Source organism: Girardinichthys multiradiatus, chromosome Y (assembly GCF_021462225.1).
Source record: "Girardinichthys multiradiatus isolate DD_20200921_A chromosome Y, DD_fGirMul_XY1, whole genome shotgun sequence".
Taxonomy (NCBI): Eukaryota; Metazoa; Chordata; class Actinopteri; order Cyprinodontiformes; family Goodeidae; genus Girardinichthys; species Girardinichthys multiradiatus.
The window spans coordinates 9,784,118-9,795,823 of record NC_061818.1 but is presented as its reverse complement, the minus strand read 5'-3'; the positions used below and the strand labels follow the sequence as shown (position 1 = coordinate 9,795,823).

Genomic DNA, 11,706 nt, shown 5'->3' with positions numbered 1-11,706 from the left:
ATGAAGTTGATGCAGAGGCAGTCCAGTCAAACTGGAAGAGCTGACTCCATATACTTTAAGAAAATGACTCATTTCCGTCTGTGACTCCATCAAACCTGTCCAAGAACAAGAAGGCCCCATACTTACAGGAAGCACAAGGCAGTACAACGCATCGCCATTTATAAAAACATAAACGCAAACGAATGTTTATATTACATCATATGAAGTACAGGAACATGAAAAACAGGCTCTGGAGCTGTGTTTGCACTAGGATGTTTCTTTGGGATTATTGATAAAAATGAGTACAGTAGTTGTAAATATTTCATTAGTCCACTAGGTGGCAGGAATAGTCTTTGGTTGATTTGCAATCACAAATGAAGACATATCTGTAAGGTCCATCTTTAGACTGTCTCCATCCATAAATTGCTACGAAGTCTTGCGGAGGCCTTGTCCCCATCTCCAGTGGCCAGTGGTGTGAAGCATACCAATTTCTAAAGAGTTTTTTCCATTTTCATACATTTAAATGCCAAAATAATGCACAGTCAAGCACTTTTTCCTTTCCCTCCATACTTTAGAAAGTCTTTTAAAGGTTTCTTTGGACTTAAGCAGCTTTTCCACACATTACAGAATATTGCCCTGTGGGTTTTTAAAGTGTTTAGCGAGAAAGCTGCTATCTTGAGCAGATGAACAGTTTATGCAAGTCGTGTCTCTGAGAAACAGTAAAGACAGTACAAAAAAAGCCTGTGGCAATATGCATAGATTCGAAGAAAGAGTACATTTCTATAGCCCTCCCAGTCTTAGTAAATATCCTTGATTTTCAAATTTTAAACTTTTAAAAGCTTTTGGAGGCAGTTGAAGTCCCAGATTATTGTGAAACAAGAAACTTAAGAGTTCAAACTGTTTTTAATATATCATTTGTAATGGGATTATGAATACAACTATCAACAGAGTCCTTGTCCAAATATCAGAAGAAACTAGAAATCTAAAAGAAAAAAAAATGTAAATTCTGGTAAACAAAGATGTACCCAACAGTTGTTGATAAAAGGAAAAAAACTAACTAACAAAAAAAAAAAAAAAAGTACAAAGAACAAAATGAATGCAGATACTTTTAAAGAGTTTAATGAGAGCTGTTGTTCACATATATTATGCATACAGGAAATCTGCCTAAACATCTGGTTTGAACCAAATACCTTTACTACATTATCTCCAAGGGAAACACCTTATGGCACAACTCTGATTCTCTCTGATTCTACTGGTCCTCATCACCTATTTGGAGATGAGAAGTCAACAAGACTGAAAACCAATGAGCTGGAATCGTTTTCAGCTTTGAGGGAAAACTGAATGAGTGCAGGGATCAAGACACTTATAGATTGACCTGTGATTTGCAACAACGCCACAATTCTCATATCAACATTTTTCTTTCAGAAAAAAAAAAACAGAAGAAAATCACCATAAATATCAGTAGTGGTTTATTCAGAACGGTTTATCGTTTGGTGAATGAATTACTCTAAAAATGAGATCACATCCAGTCATCATCACAGTGCATTTATGTTGTCAAGTGACCAGGGTTGTCTCTCTGGTTGCTGGTTAGTGCTTCTTGTAGTGGGGGCCGCCCAGTCCCATGACTTTGAAGGTACAGCTGGCAATCTTCTCATAGAGAAGGAACATGAGGGCAGCGGTCAGCACAGTCTGTAATAGCTTGGCCTCCAGGCCTTTGAACAGACCCAACACGCCATGTTTCCTAGAGCCAGTTCAAAACAAAAAACTGGACTGAAGACTGATAAGGACAGAGGTCCCATTTTGCAAATGGTACCTTATTAGACGAGACCATAAACCTGGTCAGAGGAGACCAATATAAAATTTTTGGACATGCATAAAAAACAAAACAAGAGTTACAAATTGAACTCTACTCAATCTGAACACACACCATCCATACTACAAAACATGGTGTTGGCAGCATGATGGTGTTGGCAGCATGATGCTGTGGAGTGGTGCTGTCAAAGTCCCCACCTACATCCAATTAAGAATTAAGAAAGAAATTCGGGTCCATCCAATCTGACCAAGCTTGAGCTTAACTCTAACCCCCCCTTCCCCTCAAACACACACTTAAAACCAGCTCTGGACTGGTTGCCCCACCTGCTTTACTTTTCGTGAGAAATTCTAGGTAATTCCCTTGCAAGTTCAGACACGTGCCGTAGCTCAAAATAATGTGACAAAATGTATACTTCACTTTGAAATCTGGTGTATCTACATAGAAAAGAACAAAAAACTATTTGTGCGTAAATACTTACCTCGCTCTATTTACCAGTAGACCCTTGATGGTCTTCAGGCTGGACAGCAGTTTTGACTTCTCTGTCGGGGTGTTGAACTGACCAAACTGTTAATAAATTGTAGAAAAAACGTGTCATTAGAGCTAAAATGTTATCTGTTCTCCAGCTCTTTTGATGAAACACACGTCGTCACTTTGAACATATGAGAAAATAATGATTGATATAGAAATTAAACCCACCCTGAGGATGGACTGTATCGTCTGCAGTGGGTACGTAGCAGTGGTGGCAACAGCTTTGGCGACAGCCCCGATGATGAAGACCTCCAGAGACGAAAGCTTAGAGGTTTAGGAACAGAAGATTGATCACATTTTAAATTGCATTTATTTATATATTACAAATGTAAATCTTGTTTAGGGTGTTCACAGAAGTCAATTGCTCTCTCTAGCTCCATCTCTCCCTTCCTGTGACCATCTGATGGTCCTCTAACACGTTTTTCCACAAATGCTTTTACAGACTTCAGGGACATTGGAAAGAAAACATCTGAAACAGAGAAGCCACATATGCAATGCATAATCCCTATCCTCTGCTTGAGTCTCCCTGAAAGTCATGAGCACAGTATTACCAAGTGTCTGCATATCAGGTGTCTTCTCATCCAGATGTGTGAATCTTACCACCTCCTTCCAACTCACCTCCCTGGGAGCCCCTCTCCTCAACTGCCTTTTTAGACCTTCATAAATCATGAACTGAATGGCAGGGTTCAGCACCAGCAGCAAGGTAGGGAAGGTCCCGTTCCAGAGTGCTCCGACACCCTCTTTACAGATGATCTGTTCAAATGCATCTGTAAAAATGACAGAGAAGGAAGAGCCATACATTGGTTTTGCGAAAGTATTTATACCCCTTGAACTTTTTCACCTTTTGCTACATTGCAACCATAAACATCAATGCATTTTATCAGCATTTTATGTGATAGACCAACACAAAGCAGTGTTTAATCAGAGAGTGAAAGGAAAATAAATAGATTTTACATTTTTTCTGACAAATGAAAGTTTTAGCCTTCATTTAAATCCACTCTTTTTCCTCTGACCAACCAATTGCCTTCAGATTACCTCTACGTAGTAAACAGAGTCCACCTGTGTGTAATTTAATCAGTAATAATAAAGCCGACAGCATAGAGCAGCAAAGAAGCCAGGAGAACAATGGTAGCTCTGGAAAAAATGCAGAGATCCACAGTTAAAGACTGGGAATCTGTTTACAGGACAACTATTAGTCATGCTCTTCATAAATTGGGTAAAGGAAGAGAGGCATGAAGAAAACCACTGTAAATTAAAAGCTATAAGAAAACCCTTAGGGGTTTGCTTTTCTGTGGCATGGACAGAGAAGGTGGTCAAAAGCGAAAGGTGTGTCTTGAAAGAATTTTTGCACAAAAGCATGCCAAACATTTCAGCTTTTTATTTATAAATTATTTTTAATTCATTTATAATTTTTCTTTCACTGTAAAGCTATGCTTTACTTTGTTCTGGTAAATCACATTTAATCTCAATACAATACACTGACGTTTGTCGTTGTAATTAAACAAAGATCAGAAAAAGTTCAAGGGTGTGAATCATTTTCCTTGGTTATGTACATTAGACTAAATCTTACCCAGGATACCAGAGTAGTTGTTGGTCAAATGTCTGCATTGCGAAACTTGGAGCCCTGCAGCTTCAGCCTGGTGTTGACCACCCACAAAGGAGTGGTCAGCAGGACATTTATAACCCCTAGAAAACAGAGCTGGCGGATAAAAATCTAAAGCAAAAACTTAACTTTTCTGTTTGTAGATTGTAAACCTTTTTAATCAACTGATGACATACTCTGACAGATAAAAAAAAAAAAAAAAGCTTTCTGTGATATAGTCTGAGATCGGCTCACCTGCAGCAATGCCTACAATAAGGTCAATGCTGGGTGTTGACTGCCTGCCCTTCAGCCAGCTGGCCTTCATCCAGTGGAAGCAGTAAAAGTAGACAAAGTTGGAGCAGCACAGACTACAGATGACAGGGAACCATCCTCTGTAGGGCGCTAGTCTGCAAAGAGGCAACAGCAATACTTTTATCTCTCATCATTCAGTTGAGATCTGTTAACATCATAATACTCACAGTCCTTCTTCTTTGACGATGTCAGCCAGAATGGCTGGTGTAGATTTGGCCTTCCTATTTTCATCCACTGAACTCAAAGAAAAGATATGTTTATGTTATCAATATCTAGAATGTAAACTCCATCTGCTAAGGAGATAAAATATCCATGTTTTACCTTGAAGCCGTAATCTGGCAGTATCTAGAGGGAAGAATACTGTCATTGCAGTCACACTTCCCTAAAACAGACCAAAGTCACCATTTAATAGAAGACTGACCACTGCACCAAAGTCAGTTGGGGAAATGACAGATTTAAAGTGAAGCATGTTTATATAGCACAACGTCAAGTCAAAACCAAAGACATAATAATGTCTACATATTTATCACATTAACTTTAATTCGGCTGGTTTAGGTTATGCTACAGTCTTGAATTCATAGAAACGAAACGAATTACGTTTTGAAATGTAGGACTAAAAACAGAGGTTTAAACCGACAAGAAAGCTTCTATGATCGGAAATGGACGAATAAAGAAACAGTGAAAGAGAAGCTAACTTACCGCTGCTCCTGCCACAGCATGAACCAAGCTCTCATAGGAGAAAACCTCGGAAGTCATTTTCAGCTGTCGTCTAATAATCCAAACTGCTCAACTGGTGACAGACACCACTGTTTTACCGCTACACAGCTGTCAGCATCTACCTGCTCGGTTACCCCACGGCTCGCTGGTTTTTTACACTTCCTTGAAACTGTGACTCACAGACGGAATTGTGGGTAGTGTAGTTTCAGGCACGCTGTTTCCTCGCGCAGTTTGTCTTTCTGACCAAAAGTTTTCATGACCTTAGATTTTATTGCTCTGTAATATTTAATATTGCCCATATATAAACAAACAAACAACTTCTTCTCTACTGTCTCCTCACTTTGTTTTTTTCATTTCCCCTAGAAAGTACTCCTGGTTCAGTGCTTCTTGATTTAGTTATATTTCACTCCTGTACACAGCAACTGTGTTTCACTGCAAATAACCCATCACACTCTTTATTTTTCTTTTCATTAGAAAAAAGTTATTTCCTTGACGAAGCCATTCATGGAGCTTTTGCCGCAAGTAACTGTGCACTTTTTGTTTTTCTTTCCCAGAGAAAGTACTCCTAGCCAAGTGCTTCTCTGTTTAACTTTTCGTTTTCCTGTACAAACCTATATAGACCTAGCAACTGCTGCCAAGTTTTCCTGGCCATGTCCTTCTTTGTTTTGCTATTTTTTCATTCCATGACAAAACCATTAGCTGTGTACTCCACTTTTCTTTCCTGTAGAAGTTACCCCCCAGAGCAAGTGCTTCTCTTTTTAACAGTGTTTATTTTGTGGACAAAGTAACTGAAGGAGCTATTTTTGCCATTAGCTATCAAATGTTTTCTTAACCTACAGAAAGTACTCCTGGCCTAGTTTATTTAGTTGTGTTTCTTTTCTGGATGAAGCCACCAACAAAGTATTGCTGCAAGTGACTCTGTGCACTACTGTTTCTATCCCACCGAAAGTACCTCCCAGTTAGTTTCTTCTCTGTTTAGCAATAATAATGTTCATTTAAAAAAAGCCAACAAAGAAGCTATTAACAGTTTGTTTTTTTTACTTTCCCATTAAATCCCTCCTGGCCAGTTGATTTACTACAATCTGTATTTGTCTACTGGACAAAACAGTTGACCAAGCTATCAGTGCCATTAACTCTGTGATCTCTTTTTCATCACAGGAAGTACAACTAGCTGTTAGGGATTGCTGCAAAGTTAACAACTTAATGCAATTAGTTTGGCTTCCTTAGATGGACAATCTACTAAGTCTTGGCATTAATTATCAAATGCATTGGACTGTAATATATTATAGTTAGAACTGGACTGTATGTTAGTGGATCTGACTATATGGCTGGATTCTGCTTGAATGAACCTGACTGATTTGGATTCAACAGAAATATATACAAACTGGACTTGTTTATCATGTAAAGTCAAGAAGTAATAATTTTTAATAGACATAGGATATTTCACAGCAAAAATGCATACAGAAAGTAATTTAATTGGTGATTTGCTCAATAACATAGATTATATGACAACAAACATGAGCTAAGGAAAACTCTATGGCTTTAAACCCACATGACTGGATCAGCAATAAAAATATATCTGCATCTAAGGTGTGATTTTTTATTTTTGAAAATAAATAAAAACCTCTTAAAAATGAAAGCACTGCATTCTTAGCTGCAGTAAAGTAAATAACTGACGAAGATCCAAAAATTATAGTTTGAAGTGGAGCATAAGATATTCTCTAACAAGCCTTTTTACCCCACGCATTCATTATTTCATGCTCGTCTATTCCCTGTGGGTGGTCCCCCGTTTTTTAAGCATCCTCAACATGCTTTTGTTGTAAGGACAGCTAAAATAAATTAAACCCAAACAACAAAAACCCATCAATCTCCGGACCATTCACTCAGCCACTCCTGGCAAGCCCTCCTCTGCTCCTCGCTATGCTCCTCAATCCTTGGCTGCTTGCTTTTCTTCCTCCTCTCCTCCTCTCTTTTCGCCACCTCTCGTTCCTTCTCTTTAGTCTTTCTCTGCTCCAAAATTGACTCAATAGTGGCATTTAGTGTCTGTAGTGAGCGCTGCGAGACCCATTTGGGATCAACTGCCCGGACAAAGGGGTCTCCGGCGGTGACGAGAAGGTGCTGAGGCTCCAAGGGAATATGGAGGAGGTAGGCGTGCGGCATCATACGATATGGAGTCATCTGCTCCCAAGCTGTAGGTGAAGTCTCCAACGATGGGGTGGCCGATGGCGCTGCAGTGGACCCTTAACTGGTGGGTTCGACCTGAATAAACAAAGGTCGTATCAAACAGAGAGGAAGCTGCTTTACATCTGTACTACAGAAGTTTCCTGAAATGCTCGAAGTACATCAAAGTAAACATTTTCTGTTGCAACCCTGATTGCCTCACATCACAGGAGAAACAAGTCTGATGGGTGCTTTCGTAAACTGCAATGACTTAGTTTGCATTTAACCCACACATGGTTTCTTACAAAAGTATCCATTGAACATTTTCACTTTTGTCTCAATAGAACCAGAAATGTTTATGTATTTTATTTGGGATTTTATGAGTCAGAGCAAAAAGTGAAAAGAAAATGATACATGGGTTTAAAACTTCTAAAATAAAAAAACTTTAAAAACTTGCTGTGCATGGTAGTCAATCTAGAACCATATTTCTGGGGTATGTCTGCCAGTTTTGCACATTGAGAACTTGAAATTTTTACTCATCCTTCTTTGCCGGATAGCTCAATATAAATGTTTTTAATTTGTACCTCTGCCCGTTTTATTTTGCTTCTGGAAGGTGAACCTCCTACCAAGTCTGAAGACTTTTATAGCCTTTTGTTTTTTTCCAGGATTGTCCGGGATTAAGAACTATCCCATCAACTTTGACCCTCTTCTCTATTCCTGATGAAAAAAAGCTTCACTACAGCATGATGCAGGCACCACCACGTTTCATTGTCATGTGTTTGTGATTGTTGTATCTCAAAGTATTGGAGAAAAGTGGACTGAAAACCATGTTTCATTTTAGAGCTATACACCACTTTTGTTTGGTCTATTACAGAAAATCCCAATAAAATACACTGATTTGTTGCAAATTGACAAAATGACCAAGAGGTCTGAATACTTTTTCAAGGCTTTGTAAATAAAAGAGATCAGGTACCAGTGAGTGGCTGCAGCAGCACCTTGGTGACGGGGTCTCCGTCATACACCCCGTACTCCAACACTATCAGCTCAGTTTGGCAAGGCTTTGGATTCTCACAACCTGTTGAGTGAACATGAGAAAATACTCTAAACCAGTTAAAGCAATTTGTCTGTGGTTACTTTTAGATTTAAAGTCTTGGATACTTCCAGATCAAAATGAATTTTCCAATTCCAAACACTACAAGCAGAGTTCAAAACAAACCAGACTCCTGTACCTTCAGTTCCTTCAGTGCACATCATATGTGTTTTTCCCTCCATTGCGTTCTTGCCAATGGCGAAGTCCAGAGTTTGCTTCTCGATTTTCACCCACCCACGAAGCTGGGATGGAAAAAAATCCTCATCATATGTCAATATTAAACATTTAAAAGTCGCAGCTTCAACGCTTTTTAAGTGCAAGCTTACACGATTTCCTTAAGAGCCATAAATGGTTAGTGTAGGATTTACAAATATTGTACTATTTGCCTGTATGTTTAGGTTGTTTTGACAAATGGAAAGGATCAGCAGACAGCAACGTTTACATAGAGATGTGTTAGCGGATGCTTGCCTGTGGTCCATCCTGTGAAATGACCATAAAGTTAATCATGCTGAGTTTGCTTTTCATCAATAAATTTGCATTGATACACATTGATAAAAAAAAATTTAAACTTAATTACCCTTTACACTCCTACCAGGAAGGACTCTGAATGTTGCTCGCCTGTTGCTTTGTAGGCCTTAGCCATTTCATGTTTTAATGTTCAATATAAATGCTAGGAGTTAATAGCTGCTTCATTATCTGGCTTAATCAAAGTCAGTGACAATTAAAAGAGCTGAGATGTTTCTCTTTTTATTTCTTAGTTTTGTTTTTTTTAAATAACTAAAGGAACATTGGTACATTTAACTTTCAAGGCTCCTCTAAATGTCAGTCAGTTATTTTCTACCGCTTATTTCATAGTGGGTTGCGGGGAAGCTGGTGCCTATCTCCGGCAGTCTATGGGCGAGAGGCGGGGTACACCCTGGACAAGTCACCAGTCCATCGCAGGGCAACAGACAAACAACCATGCACACACTCATTCATACACCTAAGGGCAATTTAGACAGAGCAATTAACCTAACTGGCATGTTTTTGGACTGTGGGAGGAAGCTGGAGTACCCAGTGAGAACCCACGCATGCACGGGGAGAACATGCAAATTCCTCTAAATGTTTCATTTCAAATTTCCAGACTAATGGATGGATGGATCCAAAGGAACTAAGTTTGGAAATACAAATATAATTCTATACTCAACTTTCTTTTCCATACATTTCCAGACTTGTCAAGACTTTGTAGGAACCCTGAACTATAAAACTTGTTTTTATTAATCCATCTTCCAGTATCTATATTATTAACACAATGATTTTCCTTTAGATGCAGATGCTGTGGTATGCAGCTACACATGGTCATACACCTTCACGTGCTTGTGTTTTTGTTCCATACCAAAGCTAGGTAAGCTTTAGTGACAGTGCGATCCTTAAAGCAGCGGTAAGCCCTTCCAGCAGCAGCCTTATTCAGAGCGACACAAAGAGCTCCGCTAGTGGAAAAATCCAACTGGTGACAAAACCTGTTGGAAAAAAAGTTAAAATATGAAACTATGAATGTTTATGAAGTATAAAGAAACTGGACATAAGGAATTTATGCGGTTACTGACCTGAACCCATAGTATGTGCTGGGGTCGGCCAGAAGGGGGAAGTGATGCTGAAGCTGCATTTGCACAGTCTGCTTTTCATACCACATCTTGCTGTCTATGCGGATATCCCAGTGTTTGTCCACAATGATGTAGTCATCGCTCTGGTACAACACATGCAGGCTCTCAATGCTGGCTGGGTCTGAGCTCATCCTGTGCAGCTGTCAGTCAATCCAACACTGCACAGACTGGATCAGTACTTCTGACACAAAGGAGCAAACATACCAAATCTTTACAATTTTTATTAAACGGTTAAAACCAGGTGTTTAATCTCTGACTGCATTAAACACTTAACCTTTAGTCCATAGCAGGACTGAATGTCTTTGATACAGAGTTAATGTAAGTACTGAATGAACTGTCTATCCTTTGATTGTGAATCATTTTTGAATAAATGAGTAGGAACATTTGTAACTAGGTAAGAACCATTATAATGTAACAACTATAGTGGTGTTGTATATTATTCCCAAATAAATGAATTCCTTTCCATGACAACATCAGGATACAGTGAAGTTAAAGTTAGCATGTTAGCACTGTCGGTTCACCTTTAAAAGCTTTAACAATCAGTAGCTGAGCATTTTCAATACGGATATCAGCCCGACAAGAAAATATGTTGTTAGGTCGCTCAAAATAATAATAACCTACCATGACTTCTAATGAAGCGAAATGTGAGTGGCAAATTTCCCAAACATGTAAACAGAAGCGCGTCCCACAGCGCACGTTTGCGCAGGCGCAAGATCTTCTTTTCTCACAGTTGTTAGTCAGCTGGGATATATCGTCACCTTCAGGTCTGGAGCGTTAAAAAAATAGGAAAAACGGTTCTGAATTTTTACTTAAATAAATAAATGGTGACTGTCTTCAGCTTTATTTTATATAACAGGATGATAGTACTTAACCATGTTGTGTTGTGATACCAGATGCAAACCATAAACCCTCAGGATGAAACGATCCGTCATATTATTTTAGGCTTTAAGCTTAAGGTGTAACCAATAATACACTTTGGGTTGCCTGTGCAGCTATTAGTTTGCAAAAAAAAAAAAAAAGAAAACACAAGCAAGAGACAATTATCCATTTTAAGAAAGGGACATGGTGAAATGTTAATTTCAGTCTTATTAAAGACATGTTGTTATTTTTATATAGTTATTTCAATAATAACTCTAACAGCTTATAATTATTAAGAGTTCTCATATTTCAAAGCAATGTCGGCATTCTCATGTGTTTCTTTTCAGACACCAAATTTATAACACAGTCTTCAAACAAACAAATCATTAAGCTTTTTATGTACTAATAGACGTTACCTCTTATTAAAACCCAATTTTTAACAATAATTTCACAAATTCCAAAAATGTACTGATAAATTATATTTTACGTAGTAAATAATAAAATTTTATCTTAAATCATCAAGTTTTTTTTTATAATCACTATTCAAATACAACTTGGATTTAGACTTTAATCTAAACATTAAATCTTTTTAAGACATTTCTGCCACGTTTTTAACCATCAGACCTCTTTTGTTAATTGGGATTTTAATTTAATTTATCTTTTTAATATTTAGTTTTTAAAAGGTCATAAGCAGTCAGTATCTTAACTGCAGCACATAACTCAATTGGCGTCTTTATTTAATATAAATCCAAATTAGTTTGTTGTGGATGCTAAAGCTCATTGCTAGTGCCTTGAGCTGCCTCTCATTGCCGAGAGGGACTGTTAGATAAAATGTCATAACGGTTTATGCAGTCACTATTTTGGGAACATTTAAACTGTTGCTATGTTTGCATTAGGAGGATATTCACAGAAAATCAGAAAATTATTTAGCCAAATGCTTTCTTTAAATTTATATCTACTCCAAATGTTTCTATTGTGTTTTTGGTTATTTCCCCTGTTTCCTCCATTATTGCCAAATGATGTA

General features: G+C 38.1%; 2 protein-coding genes across 2 annotated transcripts; both read right to left on the bottom strand.

Annotated features, from left to right (window-relative positions):
• Nucleotides 1-863: 863 nt before the first annotated feature.
• Nucleotides 864-5,101, bottom strand: LOC124864663 (peroxisomal membrane protein PMP34-like). The gene is given in 10 exon segments (XM_047359526.1): nt 864-1,720; nt 2,271-2,356; nt 2,489-2,584; nt 2,939-3,087; nt 3,891-3,908; nt 3,911-4,006; nt 4,158-4,309; nt 4,382-4,448; nt 4,536-4,596; nt 4,914-5,101. Coding segments are annotated over 10 exon segments (936 nt in total). The 5' UTR covers nt 4,971-5,101; the 3' UTR covers nt 864-1,566.
• Nucleotides 5,102-6,333: 1,232 nt separating this feature from the next.
• On the bottom strand, nt 6,334-10,527 carry LOC124864622 (RNA pseudouridylate synthase domain-containing protein 1-like). Its single transcript, XM_047359472.1, is given in 7 exon segments — nt 6,334-7,104; nt 7,106-7,190; nt 8,065-8,166; nt 8,321-8,423; nt 9,557-9,680; nt 9,768-10,002; nt 10,446-10,527. Coding segments are annotated over 6 exon segments (912 nt in total). The 5' UTR covers nt 9,956-10,002; nt 10,446-10,527; the 3' UTR covers nt 6,334-6,794.
• Nucleotides 10,528-11,706: the final 1,179 nt, after the last annotated feature.